At 43.6% G+C, this 24,817-nt stretch overlaps 1 protein-coding gene across 6 annotated transcripts in view; it reads left to right on the top strand.

The window, feature by feature from the left end:
- Positions 1 to 24,817, top strand: part of CNPY1 (canopy FGF signaling regulator 1) — a 202,199-nt gene that overhangs the window by 141,746 nt on the left and 35,636 nt on the right. For all 6 annotated transcript variants that reach the window (XM_088450370.1, XM_088450373.1, XM_088450374.1 and 3 more), the window contains one exon: positions 13,764 to 13,879. In XM_088450370.1, the coding sequence (XP_088306496.1) occupies positions 13,764 to 13,879 (116 nt within the window). The remainder of the gene's footprint in view (positions 1 to 13,763; positions 13,880 to 24,817) is intronic.

Below are 24,817 nucleotides of genomic sequence, written 5' to 3'. Positions count from 1 at the left end.
TAGCTGACTTTTCCCATTTATATGCCCACATAATCCTCTGTCTCTAAACTCTTTACCCTCACATCTTCTTTTGGTCTCTTCCAATGGACCTTCTCACCCTCCACTCGCTTGATTTGGCCTTTATTCACCATTGTGATATTTCTGATTTTACTCCAATTCCCCGATCCCCTCTCTCTATCACCTCACTTTTAACTTATCTCTGCCTCCTAAGGCCCCCATTACTAAGCATAACATTGAGGCAACACAATTTCTTTTTCCTCCCTGCTTGAATCACTTCTTTCCTCTATGCTATCTCTCTATCCTGCCCTGAACAAGCCACTTCCCTATATAATGCCTCCTTTACTTCTGCTCTTGACTCTGTTACTCTGCCGATCTCTACTCACCTCCTCGCCTCCCCTCCTCACACTCTGCCCTTGACTTTGCCACCTACTTTACATCTAAAATTGACTCCATATGTAAGGAAATCATATCTAACCAGACCCTCAGCACTCCACCCCCTCCTTTCCCAAACCATCCCTCCCTATCCATATTACCAACTCTGACATCCTTTTCCCCTTTATCTTAAGAGGAAGTCTTGGCACTCATCCGGTGGCTCCCCCCACCCCTTCTTCCTCCCTCCTTGACCCTATCCCTTCCTGCCTCCTCATCTACATCTCTCCTTCTGCCTGTTCCCATCTTGCCCATCTATCTCTCCCTCTCATCTGGCAATGTCCTGTCTGCAATCAACTATGCCCTTGTCTCCCCTATTCTTAAAAAAAACCTACCCTTGATCCTAACACTCTCTCTCCAACTACAGACCCATCTCTCTCCCTTTTGCCTCCAAACTCCATTTCCATCTCAAAAATATTTCCAGGATCAGACCCTTTCTCATCCCAGGATACTACTAAAACCCTCATCCACTCACTGGTCATTTCCTGTTTGGACTACTGTAACCTCCTCCTATCTGGCCTCCCTGACTCCCACCTTTCTTCACTCTAATCTGTCCTCAATGCTGCTGCTCGGCTCATCTTCCTCTCCAAACATTCTACATCTGCCTCCCCAATTAAAGGTACTTACACTCACTTACAAAGCCCTCACCCAATCCTCTCCCATTTACATTTCTGACCTCATCTCACTTCGCATGCATGCCAACTGATTACTTCCTCCCACTCACACCTCCAAGACTTTCCCTGTGCTGCTCCCTACCTTCGGAACTCTCTCCCTCTCCCTATCAGACTCTCAACAAATCTTCAAATGGGCTCTCAAGACTCACCACTTCATCAAAGCCTTCCAGCTCTCATCCTAACCTGCTGCTGCATGCTCCTTCCTCCCTGTCTACCCTGTCTGTGTCATGCCTGTTTGTCTGCCTATCCCCTTTAGAATGTACGCTCTCACGAGCAGGGCCCTCTTCCCTCTTGTGCTTCAACTACCTTATACTTTCATCTACTTCTTACTTTCCACAAGGGCACTTAACACTTCATTACTTACGCACAGCTGCTTATTTTGACTGTTATGATCACTTATGCAGCAATGTGTATAAACCATGTCCTTGTCCTGCATTGTATTGTACTGTAAGTCACTGGTTTCTTGTTCACTTATTTGTTTATGTACTTTGTAAGGCACTGCATAGCACTTGTGGCGCCATATAAATAAATGATGATGATAATTTTTGAGGCTGGTTACTCTAATAAACTTGTGGTGATCCTCATTAACGCCTGTTTTATCATAGCGCATTATGGTTTTTGACACTGCACTTGAAACATCCAAAGTTGTGTTTGTAACTTTGCTAATTTGAACTGTTCTTTCCATATTATGGACTACTACAACAATAAAAGATGGCCTTCTACCAAATAAGGCTATTTAGGACCCACCCTTACTTGTAATAATGCATCTTATTGGCATTAACAACTCCACACATTTACCATGTGTGCCATTAAGATGATTTCATCAACATTCTCCATCTCTAAATGTACCTTTAATTCTATGGAAACTACTTGTTGTGGGTTCATTTTTTTTTTATCATTAAAATTATTGTTTTGAAAAGACATTTATACATAGGCATCAACTTAACTATTTATATTTGTCTAACAAACAAATTTAAACTTAAGCCTTTCAGATCATGAAAAACATTTGTCTGGTGTGTCCAAACCCTTAAATGGGGATCGGTTAGGGTTTAGCTGGCAGATCAAATACCGGCAGCGGCAGGCCGGCGTGTCGAAATCCTGACAGGTAAAGGTAAGTAACCTAACACTCTTTTAGTGGTGCCTAACCCTAACCTCCCCCCTTAGTGCCTAACCCTAACCTCCCCCCAGGTGTACCTAATCCTAACCTCCCCTCCCCACACCCTAAACCTTACCCTCCCAGGGTGGTGCCTAACCTTCCCCCCTAGTCTAACCCTAACTTTCCCCAGGGGGGTGCCTAACCTTAAGTCCCCCGGGGTCCCTAAACCTAACCCCCCTCCATCCCCGGGCTAAGTGTTATACTTACCCGTCAGAGGACGATCGGGGTGGCGGGGTTCGGTCTTTCGGCATCAGGATTAAGATGGGCGTCGGCATTTCGATGCCTATCTTAAGTTCCTTGTCGGACAGGAGGAGTCGGGATTTAGACCAGTGGCATCACGTCCGCCGGTCTATTAACTACATCCCCCTTAAATGACACTGTATATATAAATTGTAGAAATGACTATCAGATCAGCCAGCTGGTTTGGCGTTGCTCGCCATGAACATCACAGTCAGTACCTTTTTAAAGGCCAAGCTCCACCCAGTTCTCTTATAATTTGATGGTTTTAAACCCATCTTCCTTTTCCTGGGGCTTACTGTTGCCATTTTCCCTATGTAAAGCTGATTGTCCCTGGTGCTCTGTTTGACTTCTCTAACTGCAGCCACACCCTGCACTCTGCTAGCAATCAGAGCCAAATCTCATACAAAATCACGCAGTAAGTCGTTCTCTCTGTCAGTCTGGAGTCTAGGAGATCATCCTGGTATCTCCTGGACTTTCTCCCAGAGTGTAAATGAGGATGGCCTACCCTTTGGAAGCACTAGAGAACAAGAACCAAGCCAGAGCCAGATTAGCATTGGGTTGAATGTAGCTACAGCTCCAGGCCTACACATAAAAACAGACTGGTTGGGTATGAAATACCTACGGCCGGGAACCCATCTGACTAAATACAGACGCCGCAAGCCCGCATGCTGAAGATCCCGACTGGGGCTGGTAAGTACCCTAATCCTCCCCTCTCTCTCCCCCCTTAACCCTAACCCTCCGTTAGTGGTGCCTAACTCTACCCTCCCCCCGGGGGTGCCTAAACCTAACCCCCCCTCCCTGCACCCTAAATGTAACCCTCCCGGGGTGGTGCCTACCCCCAAGTCCCCCCGAGGGTGCCTTAACCTGACCCTCCCCTGCGGCTAAGTACTAACAGTGTCTGGCTTACCTTCGTTCGGGAAGCAGTCTGTCTAGATTCCGGCGTCGGGATTTTGATGCCTGGCTTTAGTCCCACTTCGGGATTTAGATGCCAGGATTTAGTCAGGCGGCTTCCTGTCAGCATTTTGACCACATCCCAAATAGACAGTTGACAGCAGTATCTATATCAGCGGTAATGCAGGTAATAGGTATACAGCGGTAGTCGGTCTCACCTCTGAGGCGCTATGTACTGCACAGATGTCAGCACCATGACACTAAACACAGTAATGCGTGCAGGGTTGCGCATGCGCCATGATATTATCCCGCCGAGGTCACAGCATCGATGCCAAAATATGCTAATGACGCAGGATGAGCCTGAAGAAAAAAAGATGCCTGTTTTCTGCATTGTAGATCCGAGTGCTGTGTCCGTATTTGTATAAAAGTCTGAATCAGGCCCAATGAGAAGATCCGCTGATTGCATCAACCACATGGTATCCACCAAATAGTTACAGCAAAGTGATCTACTGCTATTTTCATAGGCCTATATTTGGTACTCCGAAATGTGCATTTAAAAACTTTAACACATCAACACGTGTCAGGGAGTAAATCCATAATGCTGTCAAGCTTTGGAGAGCAGCCTCTGATAAATACTTGCGTTTTCACACAGCTCTTAGACCATGCAATATTGAAGGCTATTATATATGAATAACTTTCAGTCTTTTAGTCTTATTCTGTTTTGGTTGGTTTTAGTATAAATAGCGCTGCAAAAATGCAGCCACAAAAGCAGGTTGAATGCTCATTTAAATATATTTTGTCAATAGCTGCAGGATTGAAGACTCACATTATATATTTTCTGGGGTCACTGAAGACCATTGTTGGGTTTCGAAGCCTAACGTCCATACCACTGTAGATAAGAAAGCTTTATTTGTATCTTACTATATGACCAGAGCTTGATATGCTGTATGACTGACTAAAGCTTCTTCAGTGATATCGAGTTAGCAGCTGTGCATTAACACTGTCCGGTTTAGACAGTGTTATCCCGCTGTACGTTGCATGCAGCTGTACTCTTTACTATGAAGTCCTGTAATCACTGTGACTGTATAACGGAGATCTGCCTGCATCATTCATACTGTTCCGAGGCAGACTTTGCTGGAGGCTGTGCCCTGAGGCAAATAAAAGATTATCTTATTTGCAATACATTCTAGCATCTTAAGGTACTTTGCTGGGAAGTTGCTTTCTTCCTTAATACAGTGTAGATTGAGAATTGCAATTGATTTACTATGCCTTCAAAAGAGAATAAAATGTGATACATAACATCCTACACGTTATGTAAAACTGCTTTCACTTATAGCCATGTGTTAAACATATGCAGTTTATATAGTCAATGGCTATCCATCATTACAGTCAAATACTCTTATGGATTCATTACACCCACCTTTTATTGGAAAACCTATTCCCATTGCCTGATCTTTCTCTATTTATAACAAGACAACATCAAAGTAAGTAAAATAGAATATAAGCTGATTTCTTGTGTTTTTTTCTGACATCTGAATTTTAAACATTGCTTTTACTTGAAGCAATGAGTGATGTATGTTGTCAAGCATTAATTATTTTCTTATAAAGAAAGGTAAACACATCTACATGGATCTTTTAGGCAGGTATGTATGCAGTAGGACACATTTATGCAACTTCCTCTGAAGCCTAGTGGCTTGTACGGTTTGTATTTTTCAGGAGTGATATTTAGAGAGAGCTCCTTCCTGCTTAAGGTTCAGATCTTATTGAGTTGTGTTACAACATGCATTTGGCAATCAAGGCTGTTTTTCTATAGAAGAATAGTTCCAAACAAAAAATGTAATAGGCTGTGTATGTGGAGAAAATAGATTTCATTCAGTTCTTCCAAGGAACTATGCAACTTATTCAGAGTCCGTTGCATCCAGAATGGCAAAATGTGATTGAAAATCCATTCACATGTTTGCAATCTGGAGCTGCAACGCCCTCCCCTTGGTTGCCACTCTCTCCCCTGGGTTGAGACTGGACTTTACGTGGGGCGTTGCTTCACTGTCAGTATTAAAGATGCTAAAAATCGCTGTGCATAAGGGAAAAACATTACAGTTAAGGCCGAATAGAGCTGATAATTATTCAGTGGATAGTAGCAAGTGCAAATGGGTCATCGTTTTACTTTTGTTTATGATGGCAACAGTGGCGTAACTAGGGTATTTGGAGCCCAGGGCAAAATTGAAAAGGGAGCCCCCACCCCGATGTGCGCGCGGCAAAAAAATGGGCGTGGTCACTTAAAAATGGGGCGTGTCAACATGACACACACCTTTATTTTCACACTGAACATTCCTATCCATATGCACCTTAACCCCAGTAGTACCCCTTATACAGTACCCCCAGTATGCAGTTGTGGTCCCTCTTATGCAGGCCCATAGTAGTGGTCCCCCTTATACAGCCCCCAATTAGTTCCCCTTACTCAATACCCCCCGTAGTGGCCCCCCCAAATGCAGTGCCCCATGTAGTGTTCCCCCTTATGCAGTGCCCCCAGTAGCAGTCCCCACAATGCAGTGCGCCCAGTAGCGGTATCCCCTTATGCAGTGCCCTTTATATAGTGCCCCCAGTAGTAGTCCCCCCCTATGCAGTGCCCTTTATATAGTGCCCCCAGCAGTAGTCCCCCCCATGCAGTTTTCCCAGTAGTGATCCCCCTTATGCAGGCACCCAGTAGTGATCCCCCCTAACCAGTGCCCCCTGTAGTGGCCCTTCCTATTATTGCCCCCAGTAGTGGTCCCCCCAGTGCAGTGCCTCTAGTAGTAGGCCCCTTTTATAATGCCCCCAGTGGTAGTTCCCCCCCCAGGAGTAGTCCCCTGTAGAGGTTCCCCCTCCCGATTAAGTGCCCCCAGTAGTAGCGCACCCCAGTAGAGGTCCTCCCAATAATGGTGTCCCCAGTAGTAGCCCCCACCCCCAGTAGAGGTCCCCCCAGTAGTAGCCACCCCCCTCCCCCGTTGTGCCCCCAGTAGTGCAGACAGGTTTAAAAAATATATATATAAAGATATACTTACCTGAATCCATGCTGCTGCTGCTTCGGTCCGCGACACCGCTCTCACCGCTGCCGCCCGCCAGTCCTCCCGGGCTGGCGCGCTCAGCATTATGGGAGAAACGTCATGATGTCATGACGTCTGTCCCATTACCCACTGCAGGAGCCGGACGGAAGCCCGGCTCTTGCAGTGGGTGCTGCAGCAGTCAATGAGAGTCTGTCTGACTCTCATTGGCTGCTGTTTAACACACGCATCGCCGGCAGCGCTGGCGGCGATGCGTGTGTTATGCACAGCCTGAGCCCGCCTCCGAGCGCTATTGGGCAAGCACTCAGTGGGAGGGAACGGGCTCAGCTGTGCAGCACAGGACCGGCGCTGGAAGCCTAGCGCCGGTCCTGTGTAAATGTGTAGCGCTGACCGCACTCATTGCGGTCGGTGCTACACTGGCTAACTAGGGCGGGCCGGTCCCAGGGCGCGCACCCCGCTCGCCCTGCCCTAGTTATGCCACTGGATGGCAACACTTAAAGATATATGTGCAGACTTCCATTTCTCCAACCGAGTATGAACCAGTCTCTATGGGGGCGATTCAATTGATTGTGACGTTGAATAGCTCCGGGAAAGGAGGTCCCGGATCTATTCAATTCACTGATCAGTTTGACAGGGACCTGCAGTGTTGATGATCACTGCAGCAAAGTGCTGCCTAGGCACAGGCTGAAGTGTGCTTGTGACTAAGAAGCAGTTTGCAGGAGGGATCATCGATGCCCACGGTCAGGCAACATCAAGTACTCACTCCACGAGTCCCACACACCAAAAGTGGGTGCAGGAGGAAAACGCACCCCCTGCATTCACGGTAGCTACACCGTTGCTTAAAAGTCAGCTTTTTTGAGAGAAATATATGTACAAATAATGGTTTCATTGATCCCATGTAGAAATGGCTCAATTTCTAATGTTCTATGTGTAACAATATTACTGCAGTACTCACGGCTCCAGTGTGGCACTTCACATCATTATACTGATATCCTTTGCTAATTACATTATTTTGCTCTCTTTTTGGTAATCTAGTTATATGGAGTTTGTATGTTCTCCGTGTTGGAGTTGGGTTCCCTCCCAGGTTCTCCGATTTTCTATAACATGTACGAATGTTTGTGTCATAGGGAATATTGATTGTAATCTCCGCTGTGGCAGGCACTGATGTGTGAATGTCTCTGTAAAGCAATACGTAATATGTAGACCAGGCATGTCAAACTCAAAATCCAAACCGGGGCGAATATTCAAGGTCTAAAGCTGGGTACACACCTAAAGATTTTCTGTCCAACCATCCAACTAGTTGATTGGTTGAAATGAAAATCTGGTAACGTATGGGAGTAAATGATCAACAATTTGCTCCTAAATGCCAAAAAACAGATGAAAGTGGTTGTTCAGACAAGTTTGTTAAATGTTTGATCTAAACAATTTTGTTCAAACAGTTTTTGTCCATTTTTCCGGGGGTTTGGGAGCAAATTGCTGATTGTCATTTGCTTTCATACCTTACCAGATTTTCATTCCAACCAATCAACTAGTTGGATGGTTGGACAGAAAATATTTAGGTGTGTATCCAGCCTAAGAGTGTAGGCCGCAAGAAAAGAAAAACCAACAAGAAAGTTTAAGCAAAGAGATGTCAAGTATCAGGAAGAAAACCTGTCACCAATTTTCCAATTTCAGGAGAAATCTTATTGTATGTGATAACTTTGACAAACTTTCTTCTTGGTTCAGTTTGTTAATCTAGCAGGAGACTTGTTTCCTTTCATTAATGAGAATAATTGCTCACACTGGTAGGTGCTTCCAAACATGGAAATCATTTCACATGCAAACTTGCGAGTTTCTACAGATCGCGAAGGCAATACTTATTAAAGTCAGGTACACCAACTTCGTTGAATTTGAGCTTCAAATTTGAATCGCGTAGAATCTCAGTTACTTCTATGTATGAGTTGGCACTTTTTCTATTTCAATTTAATTCACTTACTGCCCCCATAGCTTCACACACACACACTGCCCCCAATTCTATAACTGTGAAAGGTAGGCAGCAGCTGTGTTACTGCACAGACAGTGGCACTTATCAGAGCATGGCAGCACCAGACAGTACTTACAGGTGTGATATTATGAGTGACTCCAGTCTCGGCTGCAGCGCTTGGTCTGTCCCGGCTGGCTGAGCTTGTTTAACAGGCGCCTGTACAGAGGTCTGGTTGTGCAACAGAGATTCAGCTGGGAGCGTGGCAGTAGGCCTTGTGGAGTCTCTATCCTGCAGCGCATTACTGCCAGAAGGCTGGCTTGCGGGAACACAGGCCTTGTGGTGAGTGGCGTCTGTACCTGGCAGCACGTTACTGCCGGAAGGTGGGATTCTGGAACACTGTCAATGTTGGGCCCCATAATATGTGTTTATTGGCCCACACTGTCAGGCTGCATAAATGTGCATTTGGGACGCATTTTGACTTGTCTGATGTAGACAATATGTTAATAACTGTTCGTAAATAATAATCAGATCATTTTGTTCATCAAAGTTTTCATATCATTAGCTTCACCACATACTACAACAGTACATCATGCTGGTGTCCAGGACCGTATCTAGACAATCTGGCTCCAAGTGCAGACAGTCAAAATGCACCCCACCCCCACAGTAATATACAAGATCAATGATATGCTTGCGCGCGCCATTGCATGACTCGCCCGCCCCTAGAAACGGCCCTGCTGGTGTCAATAAATACAAACCGTTTTTTTATTTTAATTGAGGTGGCACTTATTATTTTCAGTCATGGAATTATTTACGTATTTTAATGAAAAAAATGTTGTAGAAATGGTTCCCGTATGTAGATTTATAGGATAAATGATCAGATTATTAAAAAATCTTTTTATCATTCAATATTTTGACATTCTTAATTTATCCTATCGTTGTATGCAGGGCTGGTGCTAGGGTGTTCCACACCCCCTGCGAACTATACAGTTTTGCCCTCCCTATTTTTTTATAAAGGGACAGCGTGCGCTGCAAAAAAAGGGGTGTGGTCTAACAAGAAATTGGCGTGGCCACATAATAGTACCCCCAATTCAAATACGCCACACAGTAGCAAAATCTTATTCACATTACATCGCACATAGTGCCACTGATTCACATTACATAAGTGTGGTCCCTTATTCTCATTAAGACACACAGTAGTGCCCCTTAAATACAATGCCCACAGTAATGCTCACAATAGTAGAGCCCCTTACACACAATGCCTACAGTAGTAGTGCCCCTTATGCAATGCCCACAGTATTAGTGCTCCTTACGCAATGCCCACAGTAGTAGTGCTCCTTACGCAATGCCCACAGTATTAGTGCTCCTTACACATACTGACACACGAACACACAACACTGTACTTACCTGAAGCCCCACTCCTGTGCCCACTGCCATCTGACAGCTCCTTACACATGACACTATGGTAGAGACGTCATGACGTCACTCCCTACACACACTGCGGAAGGCAGAGCTGAGGAGTGAGCTCCAGTCTCCGGCTGTTGGGAAGGAGACTCCAGACGCCTGCTGGTAGCAAAATCTCAGCGGGCGCCCAGCAAATGGAGAAGGTGGGGGCGCCCCTCTAGCCCGGTGCCTCCCTGCTGCGCAGGGCCGGCTTACCGTATCACACCAGCTCTAGTTGTATGTGCTCATGTTAAAATATACTAATATCTATTTTGAAAAGGTGAGACATCTCATTAATTATATCTATGATATGCTAATGCTTGTTTTTTTTTTTTATTGAACGCTTAATAGTAAAATACTAGACATAGATGCCCAGGGTATTTTTACCAGTTGTTTAGAACCTTTAACAGCTGTGTTGGTCTAAATACATGATGTAGTATGAACTACTCATAGGCAAACGCTGGGGGGGTTTCAGTCTGCCTGGAAACCCCCCTCCCCAGCCCACACCATGACCACAATAGAAATAGTAATATAATAGAATGTTACTAGTGCTGCATGTTCTTCTCAGTATCACAAATGAAATACTTCGCACCACCTGTGGATCTTTTAACATGTATCAGCCAGTCATAAATAACCTGTGCACCAACTAGAAGATCTGGAAAACATGCACTGCTATAGAGTCCAATATGTACATATACAGCATGTCCAGGGCAGTGCTAGGTTCTTCTGCTGCTCCTCCAGGCTCCCAGACTTGCTCCAATAGTCTGGAATGGTGCTCACATCTAAAATACATACGTTCATCTCAGGCAGGATGGCCTATTGACGCATCTAATGGCTTACTGTGATCACTGGTCCTGTATATGCTGGAATTATTACACACAATACACTTTGTATGACGCTTATTAAAGCTGGTTAAGTACTAATTCTGCCCTCTTCATTGACAGGCCACACGCTCTAAAATTAAGCATTTGGAAACCCCCGTCTGGAAATCCTGCGTTTGCCACTGCTACTAATAGCGATGTGCAGGCTCAGATTGGTTCGGACTTTCCCACCAAGTTCTAATATTTCCTGCCAAATTTCGGGTCTCCGAAAGAGGCAAAACATCATCTTTCATGGACTTTTGTCTATGAAATATGATGTTTGTCCATGAAAGATGATGTTTTGCCTCTTTCGGAGACCTGAAATTTGTACATCTCTAATTACTAATAACTTTAGAATGATACATGTTCAGGTAATATAAATACTCAGTTTAACTGGAAAGCCCCTCCAAATTAGATATTTAGAAGGAAGTTGACTTTGTAGGTAAGTATTTGTTGCAGATGTCTGTAGCTCATCCTCCCCATCCCATATGTTGCATATTGCCGACATGCTCCCCTGGCTGAAGTCTTTTAGACTGATGTAGTCGCTACTTAATTCACCTTTCACACAGAAGACATAGGAAACATGGTCCGTTAGACGGCTCTGAGGGCCAAGGTTTAGAAACTTTTCCCTAGAGAAACAACCGAGGTAATTGAGCAGAGGTTGAACTTTACAGTTTCTTGTTGCTTTTTAACCTTAATAACTATGTAACAATTTGTCACTCTCACTGATTCTTTGATTCACAAATGTAACTCTCTGGCTAACAGATATTTTTTTCAATCATACCACAACCCGTGAGCACTCGTCTACAAATGTTTCAACTCTGATATTGCATCCGTTAGCGTTGTTAGAGTTGTTGGTTTTTTTTAGTATCTTGTAACAAGAACATGCACATTACATAAAGGTGTCGCCACATGACAGTTATTATATAGAGATTACTGGAGCAGAACTGGAAAATAGTATAGTGTGAGATGGCCTTTCTCAAAGACAGTCGGAAAGGTCAGTACAAATCTCCTGGGATCTCTCAGTGGTCTCTGTTCTCTCCTCCGGCCTCAATCACAAGTATCAATGGGAAGTAACACCATAGAGCTACAATATAATGGACATTTCCATATTTTTCTCTTTCCGTGTTGTGAACAGTTGACTTTTCCATAAATTAGCACTGTGCACATTTCCCCAAGATCTGTATAATGGTTTACGTTTTATAAGACTAGAACTGAACACATCTATTCATACATTTGGAAGTTACTAGTTGGGTATAGGTCTATGTATACACTTTTTAAATAATTTATACAGTGTCAACCTTTGCTGCATGAGAGTGTGGTACCATATTTTACATAATGAAAATAAAAGAAGTACAAGTCTTCATCCGGTTCCATTAATGTAGATTAATTATTTCTTTTTAGTCTTTATAGCTTTGTACATTTATCTGTATTTATGATCATTTGTATCCAGATTGTTTCTTAATACGTGTTGGTATCTGGAAACACAATAGAAATTGCACCAGTGTATACAATACATTGATTAAATAGTATTTAAAAAAAAATATTGGGCCTTCTCTTTCTGTAGTGTTATGGGTACCTGTGAAGATTGGGGCCCGCATTACTTTGCCACTTCACTAACACTAAGTAAGTAAAAGTCGTGGAGAAGTGGCTATTGGTAGCTTGGGTGATTCCGTTTTGAAAATAATATGCTAAAATGATCAGTACAGTTTCAGACATAACTGCTTATAATACTACTATTCTATTGGATCTTGGTCTAGGGGCCTGTCCTCCACCCCTTTGTTCTCCCTCGCCCCCCGCAGTGGGAACTGTTGGTAGGGAGTGCGCCCCTGCTCCCACTGCACATGTCGATCTCAGGAAATGCCATTATTCAATATTACATAATGTTTCTAAGCCGGAATATAAAGAGGGAGCACTGTACTATGAGACATAACATCAGGTCATTTTAAAACACGCACATCCCGCAGCATATATCCTAACCCACTGCTTCATGTTCCTTCCTCACTATCTACCCCATCTGCTTCACCCCTGTCTGTCTGCCCGTCCCCTTTAGAATGTAAGCTCTCATGAGCAGGGCCCTCTTCCTTCACGTGCTTCTCCTTCCCCTACTTATAATATCATTCACTCCTAACTCCCCAAACGGCACCTAATACACTTGGTTGCTGACACCTTGCTGCTTATTTTAGTGTCATGCAGCAATGTTTATAAACCATGTCCTTGTCCTGCATTGTTTTGTACTGTTATTAACTATTTTTCTTGTGTGCTCATTTGTTTATGTACATTGTAAGGCGCTGTGGAATCTTTCTCGCGCCATATAAATAAAGGAGGATAATAATAATGTTAATGACCAATTTATGCATTTCTTATAAAGTATTCGTTATGTAATAACCTCTATTATTAATGCTTTTTTATTTTGTGAGCAGGGCCCTCTTACCTCTTTATCTGTCTGTTATTACCCAGTCTTTCTTTATTACTATTTTGTTCCCATTGTAAAGCGCAACTGAATATTTTGCCACTATATAAGTAAATGTTAGTAAATAAAATGAATAATTGATAGGGCCATTATGTTATTGAGCGCTGTAAGGGCAATGTGTATTTATTCACATCAGTCCTTGCCCTAGTGGAAATTACTGTTGTTTCCCTATCCCAGATGCTCATATGGACACACAAACAATAGCGAGAGTTTAGTTAAAAGCTTAGTAGCCTGTCCTTATATTTTTGGACTGTGGGAAGAAAACTAAACATACAAGGAATCTCATGCCTACACGATGACAACATTTAAACTGTAAGCAGATAGCACCTCACTAGTGGTATACATCACTGTCAGCATGTGGTATAGACTTCATAGAGATTTATCACCGGACAACTTCAAGCAATTTTGTGTTTATGGCTTCTTAGTGCCGTATTGATGACGTATGTTCGTTCACATCATTTCTGGCCCTGATGGAGTTTAAAATGACTTAATATAACTTTTCTCTGTGTCGAAGTTGAATATTTGAAACAAGACATAAAATTCACTTTCTTTTGAAACAATTACAATATATTTCTTATGGGTTTTTTTCTCTGTAGCCTGCAGGGCATTGGTAGATGAGCTGCTGCATGAAATTAAGAAAGTGAACCCGAGTAAGACAATTGACGTAGGGTCATTCAGGATAAGTCCGGATGGAACGCAGATACAGAATAAGGTAAAGAGGGGGGGAGGGGAAGGTGTCTGAATGGAAAATTTTGCTAATATTAACAAGCCAGGGGTTTCATGGTAATCCTACAGCCTTCATGATTGGATTTACTCCCACCGGGAGCTGACTTAACCTTAAACTTCCCTTTCAGATATCTTGTGTAACTCCTATGTTCCTGGTAACCATTTTGAACTCTCTTTTATTCTACTTTCTGAAGCATTCGGAATTGTATTGAATACTATTGTTTTATTACTTTGTTTGATTTTCATGCATATTAAGAGAGATCATGATAGCCAGCACAATACATCATTTTAATGTATAATTGCATAGAAATAAAGGCTAATTGAAATCTGCAAATGAAGGCCCTTTAGGATTCCTTTAGGGAATCTTTCAAGGCCACTGAAGTCAAATTCTTTTTCAAGATTAATGGTTTGCATATGATCTAGTATCCTCTTTTTTTGACTCCTCTCTGCCTAGTCTAAAAGGGGAAAGCTTTCTGCCATTTTTTATCTGCGCTGAGTGATTATAAAATATATATTTTTTTTTTCGTTTACTTTATTTAAAGCTCGATCGGGCTTCTTTTTGGAGGGAAGATAAGATGTAGCTATATTTAATTTTACTTTATTCCATATTTCCTACTAATATGTTAGAGCGTTTAGTATACGAGGGTGGCTCAATAAATTAGGTAACGACCTCTCACTGCGTAAATTTATTCAACTTGTACATAAACATATAGGGCCTGATTCAGACCCACTCGCGAGCGGCTGTCCGCTCGCAAGTGGGTCGATGGTGTGCACTGAGCATGCGCACGACGGAGGGAGCTCCGTCGTGCGCATGCGCCAGACGCGACGAGCGAAGGAAAGTCCTTCGCTCGTTGTGTCCGATCAAAGGGGGCGTGCTGTCAATGTTGATTGACAGCACGCCCCCTTTGGTGGGCGTGCCGGGGGCGTGCCTCCCTGACGGGGGCGTTCCTAAGGGAACGCCTCCCGTCAGAAGCCGGCCCACTGACATCACTAGTGATGTCAGTGGGAGTGATTTTGGCTCTGATAGAGCCAAAATCACTCCGGAGCTTGCGGTTGAAAACCTCAACCGCAGGCTCCGGCTCGCAAATTCGATGGTCGCGATGGTCTCGACCATCGCGACCATCACAATGCACGCTCGTATAGCCTGTGGGTGGTGACCCACAGCTATACGAGCGTCCAGGAGGACGCTCCATAAAAATGGAGCCCAGCCCTCATTCAGAGCGTGCGCTCTGCTCAGAGCGTACGGCTCTGAATGAGGGCCATAATCAATAATATGGCCTTGGTACAGATTATTTTTCCTCTTAGTCCCCAAACTTGTCTAAGCATTTGTTCCAACGGTACACCATTCACCATGGGTTGCGAATCACCTTCCACCCAGGTGCTTCTTTAATGGTCCAAAGATATGGAAAATAGTGTGGCCTGGTGTTATCGTGCAGCAATACAACACCTGTTTGTAGCAACCCAGGTTGTTTTTGACAAATTGCATTCCACAACTGGCTCAATGTGTCACAGTAGTGGTCAGCATTTACAGTATCTCCCTTGGTGAGGATATCAACAAGAAGTACTCCCGTGTGATCCCAAAAACATGGTTGCCATGACCTTTTTTGCTGATGGAGTTGTTTTGAATTTCTTTGAAGGTGGAGACGATGTGTGTTCCATGTGTTGGATGCTTGCTAGATCTCCGGTGCCACATGATGCACTCACGTTTCATTGACTGTAACAATACGCTGAAGGCACTGCACTCCCTCCTCATGGTACTACGTCAAGTGCACTAGAGAGAATCCCATCCTACTGGTTTTGTGAACTTCTGTTAGTTGCTTCGATACCCAGCGTGAACACTTTTTCCTGTACCCCAGTTTCTCATGAACAATGTTGTGCACAGTACCCACTGAGATGGTCAGTTCATCAGCAATATCACTAACTGGAATGTGTCTGTCCTCCTAAATCAGACCTTTAATACAGAATATATTGTCATCTGTGGTGGACGTGCTTGACTGGCCGGATCGCTGCTCATCTTGAACATCTGTCCTGCCGTTATCAAAGGCAGTGCACCAAACCACCCATGCCTGTTTATGCAACAAGTTGTCACCATACACTTCGACAAGTTGCCAATGAATTTCAGCTGCTTAAGTGCCCTTCAGACGCAGAAATCTAATCACACTACGCACTTCAATGTTTCACCGTGTTTCCACCAGCCTCGCCATCTTAAAAATGATGTTGGGACAGTATGACTGATATGAGGCAACAGGACAAGTATAATGTGCCAAATATAAAACAGGGAGGAAGTGTGTGTTTGGATCCGTGAAAAAGACAAGGACAGTTGTGAATCGTAGTCAGGGTAAAAGGGATTGGGGGAGATGCAGATGAATGGTAAAATGTCCTGGTATTACTGAAAATGTATATGAGATGATTAGTTGGTCCAGTGTCTTCTGTTTAGTGACCGTTCAATGTTCATACTTGTCCTGTTAATCCTTTGGTGGTAGATTGTAGTTGTGTGATAGGGAGCTCTTTGATTTAATCGTCTAGGTGATTCCTTTGACGTTCAGCGGCAATGTGTTTCTAATGTTGCTGTATCAGGCCGCCTAGACCTGTCGGTACTTACCCTTCCTCGCCGGGCACATTATACTTGTCCTGTTATGTGGTGATTCACTTAAACAACTAAAAGCCGGCTGGTAATATGGAGCACGCACTGTAATACAGTAAACCTTACAATACTGCAAGGTTCAATATTTTTCAACCTTGTGTTAAAATTTTTAGAAAATGGATTACTACATGAGGAAACATTGACCGCATAAAATGTATTTTAAAGGGAGCTACAAATATAGGTTGAGCGCTGTGGTACGACAACATTTCTGAACAATACTCATTATTGAGGGTGTTCACCTCCTGTACCTGTAGCTGCTCCCTTTACAAGACCAATAGGCCTTTTGAGCGCTTCAACACACAAAACACACAAAACGCTTAATCTACCTGATTTATTGAACCACCCTCATAGTTAATATAATAGTATAATCAACTTTGTCAGTTAAATATAGGTGTACAGAGGGCCTGATTTAGAGGTGGGCACAGTTTAGATTCTGCCGAAACTAGCCAATGTTTTGTAGTATGCGCCTGAGCCACACTGTGCATGAATCGTGATGGTCTTGCGATGCCCGTCGCAGTGCAGCTTCAAACGTAGATTGACAGACTGCAGGCTTTGGGCTTCGGAGCTTTGACAGGGAGGTGCGTATAAAACAGACATGTTGCCGGTGTTTTGGTGGCATGCCAAAACCAACCACTAAGTCTACGATGCAGAATCACTGACCTCGGCAGCTTAGTTGTAGCAAACAACTTAGTTTTGTTGTCTGATGTGTTTATGTTCTTTATTTTTCTCATTGTCGAATAGATGATATATGCTCGTTCACATAATTTCACTGTTTTGTTTTTTTTAAATCTTATAGTTTTTTATAAAAAATTTTGAGACATAACAAAACATTATATCAAGAATTACAGAATGATAATATCAGCAGACATAGAATGTAGATCACACAGGCTTTAAGGAGAAGTTCCATATTATTTATAGAAGGCATAGCCATCTCAGGAGATAATCGTGAAAACAGATAAGTATCAGAAACCCGGATAATAGTATAATACAATACTTCACTGGAGATGTTCAAAAACAACAGGCACTGCAATCCAGGATACTCAGGATAGCCAGCAGAAAGTCCACCTTCAGCCTGCAAGCCCCTGCTGCTGCAGAGTAGCACTTCAAAATGGTGGCAGGGTTCAGAAACTGCGGATTTACAAGGATCAACAGCAGTTTACACCCCATCAGGAGAGACTTATCCGCCTCTGTAACTACTCAGAGCACTGACCGGCGTGTATAGAATTCCAGCAAAGGAAACAGGAGCATCAGCAGATATCCAGGCCGAGTACAAGATGGTGACCAGGCCCGGGAGTCGCGGATCCACAGAAGCCCACAGAGAGCCGTGGACTGGCCGGAGCAGGGTCCTTCAACTACACGCCGGCCCAGGACTTCATACAGGAGGGTAATGGAATCAGCGCCTGAGCCAGGAGCTGCAGCAGCTGCCGCATCCGAATCCAAAATGGCGCCCGCGATGAAGAGACGCTGCAGGGGGAAAGTAACTGCTCTCACTTCACAGCAGCCAGAAGGAATTGGCAGAGCGAGGGACTTCAGGAGTGTGAGAGGTAAGTAATCAACAATGTGCCAAAGTGAGAGCCCAGTCAGGGAGCAGCATAATGATTATGAATATTTGGGCCTAGGAGCTGTAAAATCAGCCTCCTTCACCTAGCTCGTCCTGGCCATGCCCCATAATTTGACTGTTTTGCTTCATGCTGGGAGTGTACACAGTGCTTCCCACCTGCTGGGCTGCCCCCAGTTTCGCTTGCGCAGCAGGTGAAAGTTCCTTTCATACCATTCCCCATGCATTGTCACACTTGAATTTGTTTGTGGAACCAGAGTCTGGTAGATGTCTGTGTTAGCTGTAGGAGATGTGTATGTAAAGCTGGCAGGCCTGAGGAGACCTCTTGACATGTAGTTAGTTGCTTCCCTGACCAGAAATCGAACTCGAGTCTCGGCAGAGAGGTGCTGGATCGTACCCACTAGACCACAAGGGACGTCGGTGTTGTTGATGGTGTGATGTTATGTAACATTGTAGAGTGTAGCAGTAGATTAACCAGGATGAACTGGGTTGTTATTACATGATGATAATAATAGCACTCTTCTTACTTGGTTCTGTAGTCCAGGACACTTAAGTGGTAGATCTTGGCAGAAGGATTTACCAGGCTTGGACTGGGTTTTCTCTATAGACTGGGAGCACTCTAATGATGACAGGACTGGATACAGACCGAACACCGAAATGGATGGTAGCTGTGGATTAGTCTGGAACGGATCCAAGGAAGCAGGAACGGCAATATATTTGAGCAGACAGGTGGATGCTTTGCACAGGTGTAGCACAGATACAGCATACTGGATCAAGCTGGGGATTACCTGTACAACTCGAGATACTGATAATATAGGAGTGAAATAGTATGGAGACTTAGTGCTGCAAACAACAAGAGAACTGCACCAGCAGGTAACAATATGACTGTAGCGGAGCACAGTTGCGCTTCACTCAGTAAGAACTGAGCTAGACATTGTACTGGCAATGGAATATATACCCCGGGGTTAGCCAGCAATGAATGAGCCGCATCAGATGGTGTCGGCTGGCTCCGACTGGATAGAGATTGGCTGGATCGGTCAGGTGATCGGGACATCAGTACTACAGGGCTGGCTGGATGTGAGCTGCGGCCTAGCAGGCCGGAAACGATGGAGCCTGCATCTTACTGAGCAGATATGAGACGTACGGACCGAGTTCAGGGAGCGAGCCAGCTGGCCACAGGAGTGGTAAGTGACCCAGCGGCAGGAATAACGAGCCCAGTTTGTGACACGCGGGACACTGCGGCCCATGGGTGCAATGGCAAAACAGTTCCCATAAAGTGGGACTATTCTGCCAAAATCAGGATGGTTGGTGGAGTATGCGTATATGCAAATAGTCACACACACAGCCATACCCGTGTGTATATATATATATATATATATATATATATACACACAAACAGTCACACACTTCTCCCTCTTATCATACAGACTGGATAGCCATCATCACTCTGGATACACTCACTGTCTGCAGCAGTCTGTACCCCTCCTCTCCTCCCATGCTGCTTGCACTGCCTGTACAGTGCCGTCTAGCCCCATCCCCCTGCTCATACTCTACCTCCTTCTCATTTTTCACTTATTCAGCATGCGGTGCAGTTCTGCTCTGCAGCTGAAGTCATTTAATCCTGCATTGGCACTGGTCACAAGCTTAAAATTTGGAAAGTATGTGTTGGATACATGCAAAATAAACTTTTTAAAGGGGTGGCAATCAGGTAGACAAACCAAGGAAGGTTAAGAAGGTGGTTCGGTTTTGGTTTGCTGAGCTGAAAAGTTTTGAGAGAATGCTTGAAGGTTTGGAGGCTAGCATACAAGGGAGAGAATTCCATACAGTGGACGCAGCCAGGGAACAGGTAATGAATGTGGAGGAAAGACGTAGATGTATAAATATACACTGCTAAAAATATTTTTATGTCTTTACAAAAAGCCTTATTTTATTACAGGTTTTTGGCAACTAGGGAATCTAAATCTTCTGTTTTAAATACCTTGGATTTCCTTCTTGGGAAGATTACAAAGTTGCATTTTCACAGTAGACAACAAGCACAAAACCAAGCTAAAGAATAATAAATCAGGACCCTAACTATAAGTGGGTCCCCTTTAAGGTTAACAGCAAATCAATATCACAAACATTTAGTTTTTACTCTCACATGGTAATAACAGCAGCCGGCTCCTGACTTGCAGGCTGGTCTCATAGAGTGCCATAGGGAGAGGTCCCTTTTTTTAGCAGGAGTCTCAGTTGGACTTAATCTTTCAATCAGCTGGGAAAGCTGTAAAAAGCAGTCACAGATCAGGTTTTACTTAAATAAATTATAGAATCCCCAGATCAGACTCTGCTGTTTTTACCTGGCCACGTATATGGGCTCATGTTGATTTGGACAACATTTTTGTCTAAATCAAAAATCTGGGGATCCGCTGCATTGCTGCAGACCAATTGTGATGATCACTCTAGTAATGTGCATAGATTAGAGCAGTCCTATCAGAATAGTAATAGTATAACTGGGAGGGATTGAGATGCATTCAGCCAATCAGAAGTGACCACCGATTGTCTTCAACATCAGCAGCAGTTCGCATTTTGCACCTTTCCTTGGTTTAATTTGTTTGGGAGAGCACATTGAGACCTCAGGCATTTTGCCCAGGACAAAGCTTCTACATTCCCTAGTAGTCTTCCTGGTCAATGCTTAATTGAGAGGTTGAACACTTCTAGGGCCAAAAACTTCCTGTTACTCCAGAATTCCACTCTTTTTTTTTTTTGAGACATCCATTTACCAGGTAAGTGGCCAATTATTTACTTAAATTGGTTTCCAAATAGGTAGTGTTTTGTTCTCGCTAGGCACTTTTAGCAGGTTGCAGCGCCCTGCCCATTTTATTAAATGTCCCCTGCCCATTGGTGCAGGGGGTGCAGCTGCTATGGGGCCCAGAACTTAGGGGGACCCATCTTCCTTTTCAAAGTTACATGTGTTTTATATAGTTTTCACCATTGGTTGGTATATAGGGGCCCTTACAAACTTTTGCTATGGGGCCTTCAGATACCTAGTTACTCCCCTGGCCCTGCCCATTTGGTCATTCATAAATTGTGCTTGCTTAGCCGCCACACAGCTCCCAGGAGGTGCACACAATAGAAGACAGTGGATCCCAGGGCTCCCATTGCATGCCACAAGGTGCCCAAAGGAGCCTAATTTTATGTATGTCTATCACACGGCAGTATGTGTACATATGATTTGTTGCACCAGTTTTGCTTTACCCGGATTATATAGTACAGAGAGGCTCCTTTATTTGCAGGCAGAAGTCATGATTTTGTGTTGCTATTAGAAACTGCAACCCATCAATGATGGCTGTAGCTCTTTATTCAGGGTAAGGAGATGCTTAGCATACTGTTCCTTTAACATGGCATGAAAACAGAGAGCTTATAAAGAGAGGAAGCTTAGCAAGGACGACTTATTAGGCTTTTGCCTTGGGCCCAGATATGAGTCCTGCTGGGACTCGTGAAGGGGACAGGGAGAAAAAAATCTACCGACGTCATCACATTGGTAGCTGTTCCAGGTTTCTTATATGGCAAATTCACGTCAATTCTTCTTTATTGTACTTGGGTCATCCCTACAAGCTTCCTCCAAGCTCCGTCCCAGCCCTCTTAGCACAGATGGCCATAAGTGCAAGTTGTTTAGAAAATAAAAAACATAATAGTAGCTCATTTGCCGCAAAAAATATATTCTACTTGCATTTACATCCAACACTGAATGTGGTCCTGTTTGTAGGAAAAGATTAAAGATATTGAAGCAGTTGTATTTTCTCATATATTCCATAAAAAATTGAGTTCATCTTTATTTAGTGCTCTCAAGAAATACAAAATTCATTGCAACAACTGTTCAGTTTTGCAGAGTAGGCCCATCTATACTTGAGAAGAATGCATGCAGTACTCGCTGACTTGTGGCCTCCTCTGCGGGAGAAACCCAGAGAGGAGATGCAAATGACCACACCACGGGTGCCGCCTCACCATGGCAAAATGCAATGAATCATATGTTCGTGAATCACGTTGTATATGTCCTGCCCCCTCCCTACGAACCCACGATTCCTAGTTTTCTCTCCCCATCTTGCCCACTTAACTAGTATGCGGGAGATCTGCTTCCGGTTCCAGGAACCCGGGGGACTACCTGAGAAATCAGGAGTCTCCTGGTCACTCTGGAACAATAAATAAGTATACAAGAATATGGAAGGTATGTAATAGGGTCCGAAATGACAAAAGTGCTTATTTTTCATAGGCAGGACCATTCTAATTTAGTCTATAAAAATATCCGATCTTTATTAGAAACGCAATATGATATTACCACCTAAGTGCTGGATTCAATTAGCAGCGATAATATCGGCTGATTTTTTTTCGCAGATGATATTGCCAAAAAATTAGGCAAAAAGTTTTCTCCATCTCAGACCAGGAGAATAAAAATTGCAAAATCCATATTTTTGCCAGAACCCTTTGGACACAATACCCCCCCCCCCCTGATGATAAATTACCCCCAAATTTTTTCGTAAGTTGCGTACTTTGGCGACAAACTGGCACGCTAATTGTGGGTGAAAAAAATAGCATTTTTTTCCCCAGGAAATTACTGTTCCACGTAAATTGTGTGTGTACGCTGAAATGGGTGCAAGTATATTCTTGTTTCGTAAAAACGCAATTTTAAAAATTGTTTAAAAACCGCCTGCTGTGACTGCGTGCAATGTTTAAAAACACTTGAGGCATCCATACCGCCCCCAAAAATATCAGACCCAATACATTAAAACCATTTTCAACTTTGCGCGCTCGTTTATGCAACTTACGAAAAAATTGGAGGGTAAATTATCACTAAGAGGGGGTCTAAAGGGTTCTGAAAGAAATCCCCATATTTGTAGGAGAAAATAAGGATTGTGGATCTTTTTTTTTCTGGTCTGGGATGGGAGAAAACTTTTCGCCTGTTTCTTTGCGAAAATCAGCCGATTTCGTGGCCGATATGAACCAATTTCGCCGACGACAGCAAAATCACGTTTTTGCAGCTAATTGAATATGGCCCTAAGCGTAAATATACCCCACATTTAACATTCTTGGAAAGCGGAACTTCTAGAGGTTTCTTTGCTCTGGTTATATTGTATGTTATCTGCTCTGTGCTCTGGTTCCCACATAATTATCCTCACACAAATGTAAAAGTAAAAAATTTGTGAAGGCGATGGGAGTTTACAATGTGCTGCCATGCAGTAGCATCACTCAAAGAACTTCTAAAATAATGTATCTGCTGCTATAACCAAAGAGTTCAACTATCATTGCTGTTGCTGTCTTTATTCCTCCATTGGTGACCTCTACAGCCTCATTAATGACAGCAGCTGCAACCACAATGTAAACAAACTTGGGAAACAAGTGTCCTGGCTTATTGTCTAGCAGCAAACATTAAGCCAAATAAACATGTTGGGCACACTCAGAGCTGGCAAATAACCGTAAGAGTGCCATTGCCGATCAAATACCTTCTCCAGGACCAGTAGAGGTAGGAGTAAAAAATAATCACAGTTGCAAGCAGCTGGTTGTCTTCACATTGCTACAATGACTAGTTTGTCTTTACTTTTCTATCCTTATTCCAGCCATACCAAACTACTAGTTGCTGCACAGAAATATCAGACCCTAGCTGCTCATTTAATATAGGGAGTGAACAATCCCTCTGCCTTTCAGTAGCCACATGCACTTCCCCACCAAAAGTTACATTTGTTATTCCACTACTTTATGTATGAGTTGTTCCCTATGGGATGTAGTTGGCATCCCGACAGTCAGGATGCCGGCGGACAGAACCCTAGCGCTGGAATCCCGACAGTCTGAATCCCAGCTCCAGAATTTCGACCGCTGATGTCCCGATGTTCGGTTTAGGGGTCAGGCTCTAGTGGGAGAGTTAGGGTTAGTCTGCAGGACGGGAGGTTTAGGATTAGGCTGCGGGGGCAGGGAGAGTTAGAGTTAGGTTGTGGAAAGGGATGGTTAGGGTTAGGCTGCAGGAAGGGGTTAGGGGGACGGGTAGGGTAAGGATTAGAATACTTACCATTTTCTGACTATCAGGGTGCCGATGTCAGTATTCTGACCGCCGGGATCCCGTGACCTAACCATTCCTTTATGTCTCCTGTATTGTAAGCTCATTTGGACTGGGCCGCCTACTTTACTTTCTGTTTCATGTCATTGTAAGTTATTTTCTTATATCACAAACCCCTCAATGTACAACACTATAATGTAATATACTGATAATAAAGAATAGGTATTATAGATCCACGGGGCTACTTATTTTATGCTGATTTCCCCCTCTAATTGATGCAGGAACATGCCTCTGCTATTGTTTACTTTTATACTGGGGCACTGTTATTTATTTATTTTTATAATGGGGCAGTACCATTTAATTTAGAATTGGGCATTCCTCTTTATTTTATTACTTAAGCGAGAAACATGGTATTGTTCACTGGAACACATGTGCATGATGGTGCTTGTAGTTCTACAAGTGCCGCCATCAAAGAAAAGTCATGGGCTGTCTATTCATGCTAGCACTTATAGTGCACAAGTGCTTGCACTTGTTTTTGAGAGTATTACCCTGGTACCCAATGGCCAGTGGAACTGGCAGATATCGGAGGCAATATCCTGAAATTTCTCACAGTGTATGTCAACGATATATGCTGGGTTTCAGGCTGTCAGATAAAAATGTGTGTCGGTCTGACAGACATTTTATCTGACAGTGTATG

This window comes from Taudactylus pleione, unplaced genomic scaffold (genome assembly GCF_031769625.1).
Source record: "Taudactylus pleione unplaced genomic scaffold, aTauple2 ptg000517l, whole genome shotgun sequence".
In the NCBI taxonomy this organism is placed as follows: Eukaryota; Metazoa; Chordata; class Amphibia; order Anura; family Myobatrachidae; genus Taudactylus; species Taudactylus pleione.
Note: the sequence above shows the minus strand (reverse complement) of the source record. Positions and strands in the feature narration are given on the sequence as shown.